The 22,223-nt window shown below is 32.2% G+C and overlaps 2 protein-coding genes across 4 annotated transcripts in view; one reads left to right on the top strand and one right to left on the bottom strand.

Moving 5' to 3' along the window:
- Nucleotides 1-15,278, top strand: part of LOC106052972 (sodium- and chloride-dependent glycine transporter 2-like) — a 36,328-nt gene extending 21,050 nt beyond the window's left edge. For 2 of the 3 annotated variants that reach the window (XM_056027832.1, XM_056027831.1), the window contains exons 4-19: nt 1,124-1,272; nt 2,199-2,362; nt 3,194-3,337; nt 4,109-4,274; nt 4,655-4,784; nt 5,296-5,430; nt 6,066-6,169; nt 6,305-6,429; nt 6,701-6,813; nt 8,206-8,334; nt 8,664-8,763; nt 10,395-10,495; nt 11,337-11,510; nt 11,827-11,979; nt 12,435-12,518; nt 13,324-15,278. In XM_056027832.1, the coding sequence (XP_055883807.1) occupies nt 1,124-1,272; nt 2,199-2,362; nt 3,194-3,337; nt 4,109-4,274; nt 4,655-4,784; nt 5,296-5,430; nt 6,066-6,169; nt 6,305-6,429; nt 6,701-6,813; nt 8,206-8,334; nt 8,664-8,763; nt 10,395-10,495; nt 11,337-11,510; nt 11,827-11,979; nt 12,435-12,518; nt 13,324-13,434 (2,082 nt within the window). In that variant the 3' untranslated portion in view covers nt 13,435-15,278. Of the gene's footprint in view, nt 1-1,123; nt 1,273-2,198; nt 2,363-3,193; nt 3,338-4,108; nt 4,275-4,654; nt 4,785-5,295; nt 5,431-6,065; nt 6,170-6,304; nt 6,430-6,700; nt 6,814-8,205; nt 8,335-8,663; nt 8,764-10,394; nt 10,496-11,336; nt 11,511-11,826; nt 11,980-12,434; nt 12,519-13,323 lie in introns of those variants that run through there. The other variant, XR_001215161.2, reaches the window with a different exon arrangement.
- Nucleotides 14,047-21,253, bottom strand: LOC106053006 (uncharacterized protein DDB_G0286299-like). The gene is made up of 5 exons (XM_056027833.1): nt 20,877-21,253; nt 18,569-18,680; nt 18,202-18,404; nt 16,981-17,116; nt 14,047-16,296 (listed from the first exon to the last, which is right to left on the bottom strand). The coding sequence occupies exons 1-5, from the start codon at nt 21,122-21,124 to the stop codon at nt 15,880-15,882; spliced, it is 1,116 nt and encodes a 371-aa protein (XP_055883808.1). The 5' UTR covers nt 21,125-21,253; the 3' UTR covers nt 14,047-15,879.
- Nucleotides 21,254-22,223: the final 970 nt, after the last annotated feature.

Genomic DNA, 22,223 nt, shown 5'->3' with positions numbered 1-22,223 from the left:
AATACATGCCTTACGGCTGTCTGTGTAATTGCTCAGTTGAAGTTGTTGGTGAACGGATGTGGCGAGGTGGGGGAGGAGCTAGCTAGGGCATGTGACCATTGACCACTGGGATGGTAATTTGCATATGAGCGAAATGACTGGACCAGAAGGTTTTTTTGGACATTCCGATGGTCTAGAGGTTAAGTTCGCTTAGTGCTTTATTGCTAGGCGGTGTTGTCATTTCCATGGTCACTGGTTCGAGCCTTGGTTTATTGTAAGACATGATGATGAGTAGCTGTCAAAAGGTCCATGAAGGGAGCCAAAGAAAGGCTGGCTGGACATAAAAGAATGGACAGGGCTCTCTGTTGATATCTTCAAAAAGTGGAAGCATTCTGTTTAGCAAACTGTCACAGCAACCCTACAATGAAAGTCAAGGGATATAGATAGATCTAGATCTATAAATGATGTTGATGAAGCTTCGCGTAACCATGTTTGTGGAATTCGAGGCAAATTTTCTTCAGATTTTACCTTGTGAGAAAAATACCTCTTAGTAAGCTATTGAAGTGTCAGTTTCTCTCTTGGCCTGTGTGCGCTGATCAGTCAAAATACTCTTTTAACTTTTCAAAAGAAACAATTGCAGATCTTAACTTTGAGACCAGGTTTCTTTTAAACAGCTCTAAATCTAAATCAACAAATTTTCACGAAGGAGGTCATCAAAGAACTTTTTGTTATCCTGCTATATTTATTAGTTAGTTTACGCACTTAAACCAAAAGAAGAAGAAATAAATCTGGTATATGGAAAATGTGCTATTGCAATTAACAGAGTGAAAGGATAGACCTGAAAAGGAGGACATTTAAATTTATATGTCCTCCTTTCTTTTCGCCAAGCGTAAAGTAACCTTACCAGAAATAATAGATATATCAATTTATTTTTCCCCCAACACTCCTGTAGCATAGATCCAAATTTAGAAGACCTAGACTATAAATAAATAAATATATATTTAGAGAGAGAGAGAGTAATGTTTTCTTGTAAATGTTTGGAGTGTCCTCATTTTCTCTTCAAAAAAGAAACTATATCATATATACAACATTAACACATTAAAAGTGGTAGTCAATATATTTTTAATTATGTTTCATCGTTCAGGGCTCTATACTTTCTCCTGAAGATTTCAATGATAAAAAAAAACTTGTCTATGGTCAAGATGAGAATGAAGAAAGAGGAAACTGGACAGGAAAATTTGATTTTATTCTTTCATTGCTTGGCTATGCAGTGGGTCTCGGCAATGTTTGGAGGTGAGTATACTTGAAATTTAATTTGATTTAGATCTATATGTCTTTTGGGCGTTCCTTCAGTGATTAAGATTATAACATCCTAGCCAAAACCTCCTGCAGGAAATCAGGAAATGGTAGTGTGCAGGGGTCTAACTTGATACCTTTTTAATGACAGTCTAAAGCATTATATACCAAATGACCAGGAAGCTCTTCTCTAAATAAATTTATACAAAGTACATTAAGTGTGGATGATCTTATTTTAAAGGAAACAAACTCCATGTGAAGTTAAATATATATATAATATAAAAAACCACTTACTATCACATGATCGAAAAACTACAACACATTAAAGACTAAAAGATAAATTATATTTTCAAAGCTATTTGTTTAACTCTTAAGAAGGCCTTTTTTAGTTTCCCCACTGGCACAATGTCTACTCTAACTAGTATGGTAGCATTATCATGTTGCCACAGCTGGCTAGCATATAATCTGTGAAAGGGGAGTAATTTGTAAGTCTCCCTTGTACATTTGGAAACTGAGGCTGTGAAGCCTCTGGATAATCTGCAAGGGTTTCTGAAAAGTAAAAAGAAAAAAGGGTGAAAGTGCTACAGTGTCTGGTAATTACAAATGCCAAATCTGTAACTGTGTATCAAGAATACAGTGCTTATTGGATATTCGTTCCATCTGATACACTGATGCAAATTCACAGATGTCCACTAATGTTAGAAAATGACAGTTGGTCATCTGAATAGAATATATTTCTTATTTAATATCGCTTGGATTAATCTGCTTTTTGTAACTTATTAAACAGTTTTTTTTTAATAATACACAACCTTAATATAATTTGTAAGCAATATTATATTACTATAACGTAAAAGTTGCACAAACAATTAGACTCATTACCATTCTAAACAAAATTATTCCTATTAATTGTTTCTTTCCTCCAGATTTCCATATTTGTGCTACCGAAATGGTGGCGGAGCTTTTTTATTTCCTTATCTTCTTATGATGGTTATGATAGGATTACCGCTGTTTTATTTGGAAGCAGCATTGGGTCAGTTCACTAGCTGTGGGGCTACCACCTGTTGGCAGTTTGCCCCATTATTCAAAGGTATTGTACTTAACAACAAAATCAGTAATTAAATTTTTCATTATTCATTAGCATTTGGTGGGGAAACTGTTTTTCTTTCAATATATTCACACCATTCCTGTACATAAAATATTATATTTTGGATTATTAATAGTTTAGTACTCTAGTTACAGACTTTCAGTGATCTACACATGATCTGTTTATATTTTATATTAAATATTTTCATATTATATTTTTTCTTACTCTCTAAATTTATTATAAATAGTCACAATTAGCAAATCAATAGTCACCATTTTATTTGTTTCTCTCAATATGTTAGACAATGGACCTCATTCACCAATCGTAAACAAACAACATTTAGTCACGTGATCTTATTGATAAAACAATGGGAAAAACTGTCACGTGACAACCATCATGAATTAAACATGAGAATGTAAATTATATAGAAGAGATAGAGCACCACGTGGCTAAATGTTGTTTGTTTACGATTGGTGAATGAGGTCCATTAGTAATAACTACTTTTAATTTATTTGAAGCTGCTGAAGCTGGGCAACAACATTTGTCTTTCAAGTTTATGTGAACAGTTTTACTTATCATGCCTTTTTTCCCTGCACTGATTTCAAACCATATTTATAGGATTTAAATGCTTTAATTCAATTGGGGCTTCCTTCAATTCATATTTTTACAACTTTTTAAACCTATGGCTTATGACAATTTTATAAGGCCATTATATAAATTAAAGTAAGCAGGTAAATTCAGTATGTTAAATTTCAGTGCTTTACTATGACTTCATAATTTATCATTATTGCATTAATGTAATGTTGAATTATTTATAATGCTTCTTTTGACCAGGTCTCGGTATAGCCATGGTGATATCATCTACACTGACTGCCATCTACTACAATATGATTCTTGGCTGGGCATTACACTATATGTTTTCATCATTCACCAGCAGTCTTCCTTTCCTAAGCTGTGATAACTCATGGAATACCAAAGGTTAGGGAGTTGAAACATGTACATTTTATCTTAAATTTCTTTTTAAGGAATAAAATAGTAACAGTTAAGTAAAGTTTCAATACTTAAGTCACTGTTTCTCATTCTGGGCCTGCTCATTTGGGTGTTTGGTGGTATAGGATAACACTTAAAAAGAAAGAAAAAAAAAGGCTTTGTCTGTATTGGTGAAAGCAGAAGGAAGACTTAAAAACAAGTTTTCTAAAGAAGTAGCTGGATTAAAACAATGTAAAAATTTTAAGTTGTTTTAGTTGTATTTTCTAGATGTATATGTGATCACTTGTTTACATTATCATCAGTATTTACTGATAAAAAAAAAAGCAGTATGCCTGGAAAATTTAGTAATAAAATAATGACCTGCATATCAACCCTGATATCCTAATAAATATCTGAAAATTGAGTGGATTAGGAAAATCAGCCACCCTCTCTATTGAGATTCTATTAGTTCTTTCTGACAATGTAACAAAATTATAAATGCATTTCTACCTTTCAATATTAACCACTGTATTGTAAATACCATAAGCTTTTTAGTCACTTGGCTGAAATTCTGTTAACTTTATCAGGTTGTTTGAGTAAGGAGATATTTTTCTTCCCATAAAGTTCAATAAAAAAAAAGATTTATTATATTAAAATAAAATTTAACCATTCGTATTATGTACCATATCAATCAATAATATTCTTGTATATATATTAATATAATTGACTTTGACTGCCAAGTATTTCGTTATAACTCAATTTTTATTATTTTGCATATAGACTGCAAGCTTAAACTTCCTGTCATGCAATGCAGTGGTAGTAGCCAATCAAATGATGGATTATGTCTTGATGAAAATGGCAAGGAAAGGGGCATTTGGAATAAAACATTATTCACAGAATCTACTGGAAGAAAGATTGTCTCACCCTCACAAGAATACTGGGAAAAGTAATTTGTTCAATTGTGTTCTGCTTTACAATTAAAGTCTACTAACCCATCCTGCATATATCCAGTCTTTTATTTGGGCACCACTTCTATTTATGTTATATGCCCACCTTTCCTTTTCTTTTATTATTCTCCTTTAGGTAACTATTTATTCAATATAGCTTTATGAGTATGATTTCCTTTTTTTGAATGAAATGCTAAAATTCAACATTGTCATCAGCCTATTAATCTTATAGATTTTGATTTTTAAATGTCTTAAGTATTAACTTTATTTATAGAACTGAATCCTTGAACTTGGTAGTAGGAAGGAAGATAGGAAACTATATTTAAACCAAAATGTTATTCATTTTTATGAACTGTCAACATGACTTTTCTCCTGCCAGGAATATGCTAGCTTTTAGTGATGGCATTCAAAATTTCGGAACACCCAAATGGGACTTGGTGTTGTGTTTACTGTTGGCTTGGGTCATCTGTTTCTTTTGTCTCATCAAGGGCATTAAAAGTACAGGGAAGGTAATTAAATTTAATTATTCTTTAAGGGAATTTGTAAAAAAATTACAGCAGTTTTCTTACACTTACTGTTTACTTTCATTGTGAGAATATGCTTACAGCAGGCTGGATACAAAACTATATTATGTGTGTATTGTGTGTGAACTAATATTTTCATTCAGTTAGAGCCATGAATTACAGGCATAGTTTTTGGTTAATTATCACTTATACAATTTAGGATTATACATTTGTTGTTAAAAAGGAAGGCTTGAATGTCAATGGACATTCATATTTTATGAATTACAAATTATAACCTATTAAATGTATAGCCCTAGTTATTCATGGATGACTTATTATGCACAATTTGATTTGTTTAAAAAAAACAAACATCTTTGACCAGAGTCTATAGCTAGGAGTTATGCACTTCTGTGGTTAAAAATTAAAGACATCTATGGTTAAGAGTTGTTATCAACATCTATGGTTAAGAGTTAAGGACTTTATGGTTAAAAGTTATGTACGCTTACTGTACTTTCAGGTTGTCTACTTTACAGCCTTGTTCCCTTATGTTGTTTTGTTCATACTACTAATTAGAGGAGCCACACTAGAGAATGCATCAGAAGGAATATATTTTTTCATTACACCTAATTTTAGCAGACTTGGAGATGCTAATGTAAGTAATACTTTTTTTTTTCTTCTCTGAACTACTTTGGTACTTACCCACTTAAAACACAATAATATTCATGTATGATTCTGTAAGGCATATTATCTTTTACATCTTGGGCCATGTGCAATCTACAATGTGTCTTTTAGTGCAAATAAAATAATTAAGGAATAGTCAATAATTGGTTTGTTAATTATCAAACAATTTTAATTTTACTGATGGCTAAATTTTAATTTATCACATTAGACTATACCAGTAATATCATTTTATGAAAGGAAATTAGAATCTGGCTGTGACAACAACAAGGAGAAAGAGATAGGAATGGACTAGCCAGGAAAGAACAGATATTAGTCCATGTATTTTGTAGGGGGGGAAGAAATATAAGAAACTAAATTTATTTCAGGCTTGTATCAGATTTCAAAGATTCCAGAAAAAGTACAGTAGTTCACATTGTTACAAGAAAGTTTTATATGTTTATGTACTTCCTGTATGATTGGTTGTAGAGACATTATAAAAAAAAGATTATCTGAATGATGTATACATATTACTATAATATCTATAATATACTTATACATTCTTGTTTAAGGTTAATTTTCCTTTCTATGCAACTCCCACTATTTCTTTTTTTCTCTTGTTTTAACCAGGTGTGGAAAGATGCTGCTAATCAAATATTTTTCTCCATGGGCATTGCCGGAGGAGGATTGATCACGTTGTCAAGCTACAACAGATTCCATAACAATATTCAAAGGTTTGTTAGAATAGTCCTTTTTTTTTACTTTACTTTCAAAATAAACTGAAAAGTATATTTTCATCCTAACCAAAATTATCAAGCATTTTTCTAAGTGAAATATTTCAACACTAGTTCAATAAATTGTTTCCACAGAGATGCAATATTAGTCGCTGTTGGGGACTCCCTGACTTGTCTGCTAGGTGGATTTGTTATCTTCTCTTACTTGGGCTATATGGCTGGCCAGTTGGATGTTGGGGTTCAAGATGTGGCAGCAGATGGTACTATTATCTATTTTCTTATGAAAATGTCAATGTACTTAGTATTAAATGTATCAAAACATGGCTTATTTTTTAAATAACAACTTGTCAGTGAATTAGAAAAATAACTTGAGCTGACAATTAAATGATTTTGTGCTGTTTAAACACACACTAATTTTCAAGTAAACAACTTTTAGTAAATTGTTGCTTTCTGTGCTGGCTAGTTGCAGAGTTTCTAAAGATATACATTGTCAGATGGGAATTTATATTAACATCCTTTTTTTTGTTTTAGGAGCTGGACTGGCCTTTGTTGTTTATCCTGAAGCCATTTCAAATCTACCTCCTCCAACATTATGGGCTCTACTTTTCTTTGTGATGCTACTTACGTTAGGATTAGATTCCCAGGTTTGTTATAGAATGATTTATCTTTCTATGTAGATAAAAAAAATAATTTTTCCTAACGTTAATGTTGCATTTTTGGACAATTTCACAAGTGCACTCTCACTCTCGTCATTCTGAAATTCTGTTTTATTGCTAATTTATACATTTGTTTGATGGGTATCTGAGTGGCATAAACTGCTCTGCTACTTATCAAAGGAGCTGAGTTGTGTTTACTGAGTGCCTAAAGTCCACACAGAAACCTTCTGCCAGATACCATACCACCTCCCCCCATATATGTCCACAAAAGAGATTGGACCAGAGCATACATAGCATGCTATAACATGATGTGCTTTGTATAAGCAATTTAAGACAAAAATGAAAAGACAAAGTTAATATTCCTGTGAATAAAGAAAGCAGACATTTTTTTTCTCAGATCCCAGTTATCAACACCTAGGCCTTCCACCTTATCCAATATAAATGGCACAGTAAAAGTAACTTCCTTGGTATTTAACAAAGTGATACCTTTAAAGGTTGCCTCTATCACATAGCTGGCAGCAGATGGCCTCTGAAAGAGACAGTTGGAGAGCTCTCTCAAAAGCTGCGGGGCACACATTTGAGGCCCAAAGAAAAGCCTTTATTGAAGACAGATGCAGAAGAAAAAAAACAAAACTTAAATAGACAATGGCTTTGTGCTGGAAAATATGCAGGTTGCTACTGGGTTTGCATTGTCATGGAAAACACTGCACTCATCTTTAATATTCGGATTCAGAGTTAAGGCCATTATGATTGCATAACTTAGAATATTGCTTGATACCACACCTTGTGAAGATGTTTTTGTATAAGTATGCACTGCTAACTTTATTCCTTTATTAGTCCATGTATAGGATTACAATGCATTTCTTTTTAACTCTCTCTCTCTCCTGACTACTAGCTAACCTCTGCAGCTTTCTTCAGCTCATTCATTCAACTAGTCCAATAACATAACATCCAAGTTTTTTCAGTACATTACACTAGCAACAAACTGGTTAATCAAAACTAGCCCATTTACTGTCAGTTTTTATTGTTTAGTGTTTTAAGTCATCCTGCTTGCTGTAAGTTACTTTGTATTGGTCACACACTTGCCTTGCATGACTGACCAAAAACTATGATGATAAACTCATCCTCCACTGACTATAATGTTCACTGCCAGGTCTAAATAAGAGACAAACTTTAAATTCATTATTAATAATAATTCACCTGAGGCAATGGAGCCAGTCCTTTCTTAAGAATAGTGTGCAATATATTTCAAATGACATTTTTCGCATTTATAAGTTTCAGATGTTCTTATCCAAATGAACGTGTGATACTGGCCATCTTAGCTCAACAATCCAATGTGCGTACCACATGAACTATTAAATGAACTTTCTTAATCCACAGTTTGCAATGTTGGAAACAATAATGACTGGACTGATCGATCAGTTCCCACGACTTCGACCTAAGAAAGTTTTTGTGATCCTGATTATTTGCATTGTATTATTTATTATGGGGCTTCCATTAACATCACCTGTAAGTATATCTCACATCTTTTATTTTCAATTTCATTCTTTTTTTAAATTTGTAGAGTACATAAATAATTATAGAAATACATTATCTCTTTGTTCTTAATATCATCTCATGTACTTGAGTTTTACTGTAATCATTATACTGAATAGCACTATTATTATCAATACTAGTCATTAGAATTGGAAAAAGTAATACATACTGGCCAAAGTTTTTTGTTTTTTTACTTATAGTTTGAAATGTAACTAAAAAATGAAGTCATTAGTTGTAGAATAGGATGACTATAAGTAGTATTATAATAGAGACATGATTTTACTTTTTTACATTTCTTTTAGGGAGGCATGTATATGCTGCAGTTAATGGACAACTATGTTGGGGGGCTAACTCTGATCATTATTGCTTTCTTTGAGGTGATATCTATCACCTATATCTATGGTAAGTTTTTTTTTTTATTTTTCACTTTAATTATTTCTATAACATAATGAATTCATAAAGAAAAGCTATTTACGTAGTTTAATTAGTTTTATTATTCTCCTTGTATTATACACATTGATGGTTACATCATTTTTACCGAGCTCATATCAATTTACTTCATCTGTCTGTCTGGTCAAAACATTTTTACAGCATATTTCACCCTCTTCCAATTCTTGGTTCAAGTTGAAACTGCACAATTTTTTATTGACAATGGCAACACATGAAACAATAAATAAACAAACCAATTAATTAATCAATTAATCGTAACTAATTAATTTTGTTTTGCATGGAAAAAATACTAATTCAGCCATAGGCGACCTGTGACAATAATCACATACAGACACACCCCAACAAACAAGCTAAAAATTTTAAACTAACAATAGATTAATAAAACCTTCTATTTTTATAAGTACTTAATAGCTCAGTAGCAAAACAAGTCGTGGAGGCTTGAGCTTGGATTCAGACTGGAATAGATTTCTTTTTTTTTTTTTAAATTGTTTTTGAAAAGGATGCACCTAAAACTTCTCTCAGATACCCACCTCCATTCCTCTCTCTCCCCCCCCCCCCCCCCCCCCAACATCCCTTCCTGGTTCTCTAAATGATTGGACCTAAGTGAACTGATCATGAGAGTTGCACTAAATAAGTTCGATCCAAAATAAAGGTCAACCAAAATTTCAAATAAGATCACAAAATACTTTCAATGAATTTACAAATTCTAATATTGCTCTTAGATCTCACGGGTTAGTTAAGGTCCAAAGGTAAACCAAACGGTTTATCCTTTTTAGACAACAAACCTATTAGGTAACGCATGTGTTTGGTTAAATTTTGAGTCAATAAAAACTAATTGCCATGATTAATTCAAAATAATTGATGCAATTTCACTCAATGTTAAGCAAGTTTTTTTTAAGTAGTTTTTTTAAATTTAATTATTGTTATTACCCTGGTATGCACTGATGATTGCATCAAGAATAATTGAAATAAAAACCTTTGGTTTTTTTTAAAGTGTTTACCACATATGTCTATGTCTTATAAGTAAAACAGTAGTTAAGCCATTTGGCCAGAACTGTTATTATATCTTAACTTGTAAACAATCATAATATGTGCTATTACTCTATGAAATTATTGATCTTATTTGAACCCAAGACCCCTGGATTCATAAGCCTAGCGCTTTACCACTCAGTCACCTTGCCAATATGTAGGACATTAGATTTGTTATACATGGTTACAATCATTATCTGCTGCACCATATTAAGCAAATGTGCTACTTGATACATAGATGGCTCAAGACTGATATGATCCTGCCGGGGTCATTCTGTGAGCTGATGAAGTATTAAATCTCTTAGGCTAGGAGTGGATCCACTTCATTAAAGTGTTTTGTTTTATATTTTTATTGGAAAATTAACATGTAGAAATTAATTAAGAATTAATGCAGAGTTAAAGTTTAGCATATGCTATATCTGTTTGCTTATCACAATGATTGTTGTTATAAATTTTTTGTACAACATTTAGAGTTTTATGGAGAGAAAAATATAGTATATTATTTGTCTCAATTAATTAAGAATGAACATGTCTTTGTTGTTTTATGTCTTTAGGTGTTAGAAGATTTTGTTTAGATCTTCATACAATGACAGGCTCTACTATATTCATATATTGGAAAATAGTTTGGTGTGTAGTCACCCCATTGACCATTGCTGTGAGTATATTGTCTTTTTCCCTTTGTATTTTAATTTGACTTTTATAAATTGTTTTATCATGTGAATATGTTTCAGGGTTAAAAAACAACATTCCAACTGTTATCAAAAGGATTATTTTTTACAACTTCTAGATAAACCTATGCCTATTAAAAGTACCCTTTTCAGATCTTTCAATCTATAGGGCAGATGACGTCATCTGTTTCTATGGTGACAGTTAACAAGGGCGTTGTGTGGCCAGCTCAATGACCAGCCGCCTTTACTTTCCTCCAGTAAAATCAAATACCCATTAGAGCTGGGTGAACTGTGAACATCCTTAAAATCCCAATTTTGATCCTAATCATAAGTTGTAAATTATTTTTTTTTTTTGGGGGGGGGGTCTTTTTGACTTATTTAACATTTAAACATTAGGGTTTATTAAAAGGAATTTTTACAAATCAAACAACATAAAACTGAAATGATATTTAACTCTAGTTATGCCAATATTAGAATATGCATCCTCTACTCAGAAGAACATAAAGAAAAAAGAACAAATATTTCAATTTGATTAGAATAACAAAACCTAATGAAATACTCAGAAAAACACAAAGATAGAGACACATTTCTTATTCCTTTTGCTAGAGCAAATTCGTACAAGTGCTCCTTCTTCCCTAGTACCATTGGAGAATGAAATGGGCTACTTGAATCAGCCAGCAAAACTTTGACTTAACAGACATGCATGACTAGATTGACACATGAAATGTGTAGGACATGATTATCTTCTTTTTTGAAGTAATGTCTGTAATATATATTTGTTCATCTTCAACCAATAATGTTTTTTAAATTTATTTTTTTTTGTTTCAGTTCATTTTCATCTTTATGTTTATTGATTATAAAAGCTCAACTTATGGTGACTATGTTTATCCAGGCTGGGCTGATGCCATGGGCTGGTTTATGACTTTGACATCTGTCCTGGCCATACCTATTGTTATGATCTACAAAATATGTAGAGAGAAAGAAGGAAAGACAATCTGGCAGGTAAAGAATTGATAACAAGTTCCATTTAGTTTTGATTTAGTTTCAATAAAATTGTTCAGCCCAGTTGTTCAGTATCAATAAGTGAATGAGTACATGAAATTTAACTTTTGCTTCCTTCCCATTTTCATAGCAGTAGAAGAAAAATTACCTTGAATTTTTATTAGCTCCACCATTCTTTGTAAAATAAAAATAAAAAAAAATCACAGATGGAGGGATACAACTTATTTTTTTTTGTGTCCATACTTTATAACAAAAATTTTGTTGGCTACTTATTTATTTTGCAACCATAAATATAAATTTTGTTTAATTATTTCAGAGAGTGTGTCTGCTGTGTTTACCATCCATTTACTGGGGTCCAGCTTTAAAAAAACACAGAGAACTAATCACATATGCTGAGGGCTTTCAGGTTGATCCTATGCATAACTTGCAAACCTCCAAAATGACTAAATCATCAAATCAATCTAATATGGTAAACCATTTTCCCTATGAGATTTTTAGTAGATCACCTTCACCTATCCATTAGTTTGTTAAACCGTTGTTGTTGTCTTTCTACATTCCTCTATCTTTTGCCTTGATAAGAATCCAATTCAATGACAGGCTTGTCCTCTTTTATGTGGTCTTCCCAGCGCTTTCTCTGTCTGCTTCTTCTTCTTTTTCATGATACTTTTCCCTGAAGGAAAGTCTTTGCTAGCACTGAGGACCTTGTGATATGGAAATAAAGTTTTAGAAGAAATTGTGCACAAATGTTTTTTAAATTCTTAGTTGGAATTTTTTTTTTTTTTTCTGTACATTTATTATATTATGAAAGATGTATTTGAACTGTTCTTTTAATTGTTTTGTGTGTGTGTGACTTGGTTTTTAATTTTCTTTAATATATTATTAAATAAATAATTTATATATATTATGGTTTTTCTTAACTTCCAGGCATCAAATGGATCTGCGAAAAGTCCCTACTCAAAATCTGGTGTTTTAAATCTGGGTTATGATGACTCCATGGAATCAGTGAAGGTTTGTTTTCCCCTTTTTCTTTCAATAGGAAAAAAAGGTTTTCTCATACATCCATTGAAGCAAGGATTTAGATTTGCAAAAATTAGAACAACCCTGTGTCTGTTGTTTTAAACTTTGGGTCTAGGTGAGAAAATAATATAGGTGGTTTGCCATAGCTTCCCTTGCAATGGCAACAATACTGATGAGTGTAACATTATATGCCTAATTGCACATATAATTTTGCAATTGATTCTTATGTTTTCATGCAAAAGAAATAATTGTGCAAAATTTCAGCTTGACCCAAGATAGGATGAGGGAGAAATAACATGTAAAAACATTTTACCAGACAGACAGAGAGAATTGAGTCAATATAAAAGTTTAAAAAAAAAACTGTTTTATTGTTACAATTGCTGAATTTTTCTAATTTACGTTTAAGTTTTGAGACATTGTCAAATATACTATTAGATGGTTTCAGTCTGATTGTGTGGTATGCACTCTGGACTGGCATTTCAATGGTCCTGTACTCAAACCTACTCACCCCTCTGTGGGATGTGTAGTCTGGGATGTAATAACCTTCAGTTCTCAAAGGAATATCTGAATGGTGTAAAACAAACAAAATAAAGTTTGTGGTCTATTGATTTTTAGGTAATCTTCCTGGTGAGTAGAACATACAACTTATAATTAATGTCACTGTTCAACAGGAGTCATCAAAGAGGGTAAATCTATTTCCAGTGGTCTGTCCCAGTTTCTCTAACCTGAATAAAAACATTTCTGTTTATCATTTTAAAACTATTGACTCCATTTAATTGTATTTGTATCTAATTAGGCTGAAAGTCAAAGATCACTTTTTGCTTCAAGAATGTCTGTGCTGTCTACATTTTCCAAAGGAACTCACAAATCAGAAAAGTCTGGCTTCTCGTTTGAGTCCAATGTATAGCTTTGTTTTGTATTGGAGCTTAGCAGCGAATATCTCAATTACATGTTCTGATGATGTTCTAATTATTATTACCATTTTGTCTTCTTTACAATGTGAATATGATGTGTTGAAAAGTCAAATCATAGCATGGATATAGACCCAACTGATTCAGTTTGGGTTGATATGGGAAATATATGTAAATTAATACTGTTATTGGCATTGTCAAAATTAATATTTACTTTTGACTTACCATTTATAACAAAATTCTTCTATGTAAATAACAATACTCTAATTACAACTAATTATCTGTAATAAGCTGGTTGTATGACACATTTGTGTTGGCTACCATTGTAATATTTTTTTTATGATTAAAGTTGGAATAATTGTGTTGAATATGTACATTGACTAGTTATAATTGTAAACTATTATGCCATAACTCATAATATACAAGTTGACATTGTGAATCCTTCATAATATAAAAGTAATAATATTAGTCCCTCAATCAATTATTTATTACTAACATGATTTTATACTGTTATATTTTGTGTACATAGGCATAAAAAAAACACTTTAAAATTTTAAACCTGTTTTAAAATAAAACTACATAAGTTAAATTTATACAATGGACTTAACTTTGATATAAAAATAAAATTTAATGTAGCATCTTTTAAAAGTATTTGAAACTAACAAATGTTTAAAATGACCTGGATGAAAATAACTTTCTTACAGATCACACACAATACAACCTATAAAAAGCAATTACTGAGACTTTTGTAAACTGAATTGTGTTCGTAAATGCTATGATTAAATTTATTTTAAATAAGACTCAATAAATCATTGTATCAGTAACACTGTTAAAGTACTTCTTCATAACCAGCTAATTGATTTTAACCAAAAATTAAAGTTGGATAGCACCCATTATTTTAATTTTTATTTGTTGTACATTTTTAAAGTCATGGTTTAAGATTTTATATTTTGTACATATGCTAACTTTTTTTCTATGAAGTGAATCTTTTTTTTTTTCAATTTGTAAATGTATTTAGATCCCTCCATCATTAAGAAACAACTGTGCTGAACAAGTCATCTTTAGTTTGTTTACACAAGATGTTGCTAGGTCCTTTAGAACACTGCCAAGTCAGTCAATAGCTAGTTAGTAACTTGACTATAGTTTATAATGGAAATTGGACAAAGTGGAGGAATACAGTACTTTGGGACTAATATTGATTAGTGCAATGGTTCAATAATTTAATTCCTTCTACCTGAACTTGCTTTATGAATCAAAACAGCTATAAAATGAATTTTTCTTGTTTTACTATCAACCTGTGATAAGTTTTAAAAAGCACCTGGAAGTAATAAAATATTAGCAGAAAGTAATTCTAGAAAAGGGCAATAAAATCCAGTGGTTATTGTCATAGAACATGCTTCCATTTCGTTTTATACTGTTGTTTTTTTTTAACCTGTAATTTTATAAATGTTTACACTAATCACTTTTAGATTCTATAAAGAAACATTTAAATTTTGAAATAATTCAATATAATTGTCACTATAACTTCTATGCTAACATAGAATCTGTCAACTTAGGCACTTTAAAAAAAAAAGTCTGTGCTAAATGTATCTCTTGTTATTTTACATTATAGTTTCATGTTGTCTTGAAAATATGTATTATTTTAATTCAAAAACCTATGTTAGTTTGTAAGTTGCCTAAAAGTGGTTTATAGCTGTACTGCCAACATACTACAGAAAAAAATACACTTTTTTTTTTGTTTCAATACATGATCAAGTTGTATTGATGTTAAGATAAAAACCTGTTACATATTAAGATAAAAACATGTTAAATAAATACATTGAGTTCTGCTGAACATTCAGCATTTGTTTATAGTTCTATTGCATGTCCAATATCTGTTCATCATATTGACAAGAATGAATCTTCATTCAAAAACACAGAAATGCTGCCATTTGAAGAACATGGGAAACCCATTCATGCCTGCCACCTCATACACACAGTTATACAGTTACTGAGTCAACACTTTGTGTAAAAACAAAAACTTAACATTGAACTCTAGTATGAAATTAAAAAAAAAGGAAAATGCCTTTACCAATAACATTGCATCTTTCAAATTGAAATTTAAAAGGCTTTGCTTAAAAGTAAATTATCAGTTAAGAATATGAGTGTTCTGAACACAATGAAAGAGAAGGCTTAAACCACAGTTCTTGTTAAGCATTGAACTAAGTCTTCTTATATTTCATTGTATTTAATTCAAGATAATCAAAGTCAGTTATGGAAGTAACAAAAATGTTTGTTCAACAAACCAGGAAGTAATCTTGTAGACCTTAGAGAAAATGTAGCTAGAGAGGCCAGCACAATTTACATAAATGTATTTACATTTCAAGAAAATGCATTGAAAACATGCCGTCCTTGTAAACCAAAATATTAATATCCACATATATACAGAATTAATAAGTCTTTCAGCTTTTTTTCTGATTCTCTATCACCTTGTCTAGTTTTTTTAGAATTTCTTGTAAAATTTTCATCTTTTTCTTTTCCATTTCAAGCAGTTCCTCTTTTATTGCCAATTTTCTTTCCTCAAAATCAGATTTAGAATTGACTTCCTGGTCTTCTGAAGAGGCTCTGAATTTTCTTTTTCTACCCACCGTGGTTACCTCTTCTTTAACTTTAGCATTTGTTTTCTTACTTGCTGCTAGGGTGAAGGTGGGGGACTCGTCGTCATCAATATCATCAGGAGACAGAATGCTGACAACATTGTTTTTGGATGTGTGTAGTATCTTTTCCCCATTTTCTATAGCATCCCGGAATCGCCTTGGTTCTCTTCGATTCCTTTGTGGTCTAGATGGTGATATTTTTGGCACTAATTTGTTTGTTTTCTGAAATGATTCAATATACAATATTTAAAATAGATACTGTAAAATAAAACACTCAGAAATATTGGTATTTTGAAAGAAATGAATAATTAGTAATTATTGGTTGTTTTTTTTTACAAATTAAGCAATGAAATGAAATTATCACAGACTTGCTAATAACATCTTACAAATATGCAGCTGAACACTTGTAAGTGGAGGAAGCACAAGAAAATGGTGAATATCAGAAGGTATGATAGAACAAATAAGGAGTTGATACTAAAGTCTTGATATTAGATAATTGATACAATTGAGTAGTGATGTGATTGTGTGGTTCTGTATCTATAAAAATATACAAGTTAGCCTTCTGACATGCAACAACTATTAAAAATAATCTTTATTATCCGTGAGGAAATTTGTTTTACAATTGTGCATTACATGTGTGTGAATCAATATGAAAGAAGCCTAACATGTCCCAAACAATAGGGTCCCTATGTAACGAGCTGAAGCTGCACATTACATTATTTAGACAAAACCATCTGTTATAGAACTTACAGAGAAAAAAAATGACATTTTAGTAGAAAGTAGGTAGACTATTAGCAAGTTTTGCAAAATTGATGGGGAGCATTGAGTTAGCATAGCTATGAAATTAAGAAAAAATATTTTTTATTCAATTATTTTTGCGTTCCTGTTAAAAAATATGAAGCTTACAGATTGGTTGCTTTCACCATCTTCTTCTTGAGAATCTTCGTGTGTGTCATCTTTTTCATTGGAACTTTCATCATTTGGTTCTTTAGAATCTTCATCTTGATCATCATTGTCCTTTTTATCTTTAGTACTACTATCACTGAAAAAAAGAATAAAGTTAGCCAATTGATAAATCATTAATAAGATTGAATTTAAAATAAAATAAAAATGATCATTAGTATATCATTAGTAAAAAGAAACAAAAGGCAGGTGTAGCCCTTCCTTCCCTAGAGATGGTGTTAGGGGGCAGTTGAAGTAAAACTCAGGGTTCAAATTGTATATCAACAAGTAGATATCCATAAGTACAACCACATTGCTGTGACTTTAGTGGCGGAACGATAGGGGTAATGTTCATGCGACCTACTGACACCCATGACTCAGCCAAATCACACAGGTCAAGGAAGGAACAGTACTGCTAGTACATGCAGATATGACCCGTGTTATGGTCATGTGATCGAAAGCTTTCAGAGACCTGAGAGTGTGTAAGAAACAGGCAGGTCAGGACAGCAAAGCAGTAAGAATGGTGCAGTACAATGTGAGTCCTTGAGAATGTAGCTGTACGAGTCCAAAGAGACTAATAGTGTTTAGTAGGCAGTTCTGTTAAGTACAAGAAAGCATTTGTAGTTAGTGTAGCCTATTGTGTTGTATTGGTTTTTGATGTATTTAGTTATTAAATTACAACACTATTTTAGAACTCTTGTTGTCAAGGTCTTGTGTCTTAGGTATGTTGTGTTGAGCAGTGTTTACAGAAAGCCTGGTAGAGAAAATCGTAACAATATCAATATTGACAAGTGTAATGAAAATGTTTCTATGGCAAAATAAAAAATTAATACATGTTAAATCTAACTAATAAGATATAACTTCAGCTCTCTAACTCTAGCCTTAGGATACAGGTTTTTAGAAAGGTGAAAGGTTAAACTAAAAAAAAAAAACTTGCATAAAATTTGCCAGAATCAAAGTAATGATCTAGATCTGGCCTCAGAAAATGATGTTTACCTAAGATATACCATCAATTGAAAAAACATGTCTTCCAGTTTAATATGACAAAGCCTTTACTGACAAACAAAAGTATCAATTGTGATTTTTATTTTATATGGATGTTTAAAGATGCATGGTACTTTCAAGTGGACTGGATTTTTTTAGAACTAAGTTCAGGCTTTAGACAGCAGGACCTAAATATCTTACTCTTTCCCAAGTCTTTTAGACACTCTTTTCTCAATGTTCAATATGTCCTTCACAGATATCGTCCTTCCTGTTTCTTTCGTCAACTTATTCCGTATCAACATTCGAGCCAGCCTTTTATCTTCGTGCATACTGATTAAATTGTAGATTTCATTTTCAGTTTCTTCATCCAACTGCTTCTGCCTTGACAGAGACTGGTACTGCTCCTAATCCAGTTTGAAAAGAAGTTGAAAAAGAATTAATTTTTAAAAAAACTAATATATTGTTTTAAATTGAACAATAAAAGTAAAACCTTTAATTACTTAAAATAGCTTATTATTACTGGTTAAAGTATTCAATGTCAGTTTAAAAGGAAACAAAAAGCAATTACCTCAGTCACTTCATGGTTGTGACAGTCTAGTTTACTTTCTTTTATGACCAAGCGTTGACCATCTGGAGTAGCAGCAAGTCTCAGGCGTACCGGGCAATCTATTTTACGAGATCTTTAGGAAGTACAAAAGGATAAGATAGTAATTTGGAAAGTTAATAGATATAATATTACATGAAAATGTCTACAATAGAAACATAAAGAATCCTTAATAAAAGGCAAGTCTACTCATTCATTAGGACAGTGTTTTTTAAGATGTTTATATCCAAAATATCACATTGAAACACCTAAAATTTAACTAACTTTCAAAAATACAGTAGAGCTGAACTAAGAAAGGATGTGACCATGGTCAGAAAGAGTACTTTATGTCAACATCTTGTTTATTCTCTGTTCGTGGCATGCTCAATGCCCTCTGCTGAGGTCCAACTTCAGAAAATTTTCAGCTTGAGTTTATTTCCCCTCTGTTACCATGTGGATTAACACTGGCAGGTGTATGTCACTCTCGACACATCTTATAACTTCACTAAACAAAGTTTTATTTTAAAGATACATCCAACAATTACACACTCATCCATCGATTCCCTTATTCATACATCAAACCACCACACCCTTAACAATCAATCCAAACCCACATTCATTCATCTAACCACCCCACACGTAACAATCAATCCAAATCGACATTCATTCATCCTACACACAGCTCAGACATCCTTTTCATACTCATTCATTTATCCACCCCACAAACATATATTTCACACTCATTAATCTATCCACATCCAAGTATTATATCTCTCTCTTTATTCTCTCTGACAAATAAATAGAAACCAATATTGAACCATGTTTTATAGATGTGTGGTAAATTTTATTTTACAGATGTGTGGTAAATTTTTATGTTACAATTTAGAAAAAGGTAAACATCAGCATGCAACCCCTTTTATGTTACTTAAATGGACAGGAAAGAAAGTGAACTGGATGTGTTTTAATGCCTATTAAGCAGCTTAAGTTAGTACACATAAGTTTGAAATCTCTATAAAACTATATATTTATAAATTAAAAAAAAAAAAACATTTTCAGTAGCCTTTGACCCAAGCTGTTTCCAACCACAGGATTGGCTAGCCAGTTTTGTATCAGCCAATCGGATTAGTTCTTACTATTTTTACAAATTAGTAGACTATAATGGCGGCTTCCTTCGCTGTTTTTATACAATAATTTGTTTTTTGAAGTTAGCTAGTGACAGGTGAAAATTTTAACATGTCAGCCGGCGATATTGATGAAAGCAAACTCACTATGATAGCCCTAATAAAAATCAGGGCATTATTGAGGAAAGCTTTAGATCTAAGTTTACACTAGTACTAAATCTAGATCTAGTATGTGTTGACGATGTCTTTTCGTGGTAGCAGGGTTTAGGGGTAAGGGTGAGGAGCTGGATAGAGAAGACCTCTTTGAGCACCAAGGTGTTAGCACCCCATAGACTGTTTTTGATGCTATTTTATTACTATCAATTTAGTTCTAATGTTTGTCAGGGAGATTAATAATTTTTATTATATGATGCCAACTTTCTGACAAACAAACAGCTCAAAAAAAAGACCCCTGTGTCAAAAATGGGTGGCCGTCACTAAGGCAAAAATGAAGGTGTCTTGTTTCCATGGTACCTGGGGGGTTGGGGAGAAAAGAAGTAAAATAATGTGATAGAAGTGTCTGCAGGGTCTTCATGTGCCTTGTTTCGCTAAACACGTAGGGTTTATTCAGGCCTAAAACTTCTTTAAAAACTCTTACCTTTTTAATTCTGTTCTGTTTTGAAAATTTATGCGCATAAATTATATTTAAGCAAATTAGCTTGGCTTATTTTAAGAAATATTAATATTATATAAAATATCATTTAAGATTGTATTAGTTCATTCATTTCTCTTTAATAATATATAGTTTTGTGTATGTAAAGTAATTAGTTTATTTGTTAGGAATTTTTTTGTAAGAGAAGTTGAGAAGTGCTTAGTCTGGAAATAGTGCTCCGTCTTTTTGGCACAAGACAGTGACAAGACAAGCAAAAATGCTCCATCTTAAGAGGGTTAACTATTACCATCAAAGTATCATTCAAATTCAAGATGCATCTGATCTAGATACAAATACAATGGGCTGTGTGGTAAGTGATACAAAAACAAGGGTCTACAGTGATGGTACTTTAAACTTTACTCACATTAGTGACATTACTAAATCATTAGTCATTACTCTCATGTCTCCTAGTGACCCTAGGCCTAGTCTTGTTTAAGTTGTATTTTTTAAAGTTCAAGTTTAAAGCTATTTTTAAACTTACGTTGCATTTCTTATACCACTTGACCGGGACATGGCTTTCTTTGGACCAAAAGTACAAGCATAATGAAGTTGTGAAAATTTTATTTCAGGATTAAAAGTTTTTGTGAGTGAAGTTTCCTGTGCCTTCTCCACTGTTCGTGAGTCTATTCTTGAAAACTGCACGAAGTGGCTATCTTCATATTGTTCCATTGCTGCTTGAAATGCATCAAATGACTCAAACTCCATACCTACTTCCATAAATTTTGCCATGGTTACAACTTTGTTTATATAATTAGATCTAACTTATAGATCTAGATCTATGTATCTAGATACAGATGTAGACAAAATATAAACAAAAACAATCTCCAGATCTGTCTTTGGTGTTGTGGTTCAAATGGATAACTCTCTAATACTGAAAAGTTTTTTTCTATACATACGTTAACGTGCCTAGTCTCGCCCACTGTACTATAAATACGAAATAAAGTTTTTTTCGGCAGGGTGTGTGTGTGAGCAATGACGTCACTGGGGGTGCGGGCCTCACCGGGTAACACCCACCAGGGGTGACACCGACGTGGGGAAAATGCCCTTTTCCAAAATGCAAGTTTTAAAAATAAAAATTACCACATCGAAAGTCTCTCAGTTTAGTATCAACATGTCCCAGACCTTCTTAATTTAATAATAATTGACTTGTAATCTTCCAATTATGATAAAAATAATGCGTTGTAGATGCCAGGAGAAAGATTCGAGTTTCTGAAGCTTTGACAACTTTGAGTGACCTTAAGGCGCTGCCCCAAACATCTTATCTGACCGATTGAGTGGCCAAAGTAAATTTTTTTTAGATTGTAAAATGTTGAGAAACACAAAGACTTTTAAGCCAGTTAAGCCCCTCGCGCGCCAATCGACGCATAGGGCCCCTGTCCGAAGCTTATACTGGTTAACCGGCGCCTTCGACATACGGAGGTCACGGGTTAACTCGCCTTTAAATTGCCCCTTCTCCTGTTAGTGAGAACAGTTTCGCCGGACTCAATATCTGAGACACACGTGAAGGCCAGGAGTTGGACTGCATGGTTGTCAAAGACTATTTGAGACGCATGCCATTGGAAGCATTTTATAAGTAGTGGAGAGTTTACATACATTACCACTTCCGGCAATGACAACCTTGCGGAACCGTCACAAAAAAAAAAGCACTATATATAAAAAAAAATTACTTGGATCTATAGATGCTAATAAGTCGACTAAAAATATTATTATTTCAACTTGTAGTCACAGCAGACGGATTTGTGTGTGCTTCTACATAAACATAATTCATTCCTTGCAAATTTTTCATAAATGTGTAATATTGCTCGAGATGATGAACCTTTCCTTAACA

The sequence above is a fragment of the Biomphalaria glabrata genome, chromosome 4, assembly GCF_947242115.1.
Source record: "Biomphalaria glabrata chromosome 4, xgBioGlab47.1, whole genome shotgun sequence".
NCBI lineage: Eukaryota > Metazoa > Mollusca > Gastropoda > Planorbidae > Biomphalaria > Biomphalaria glabrata.
Note: the sequence above shows the minus strand (reverse complement) of the source record. Positions and strands in the feature narration are given on the sequence as shown.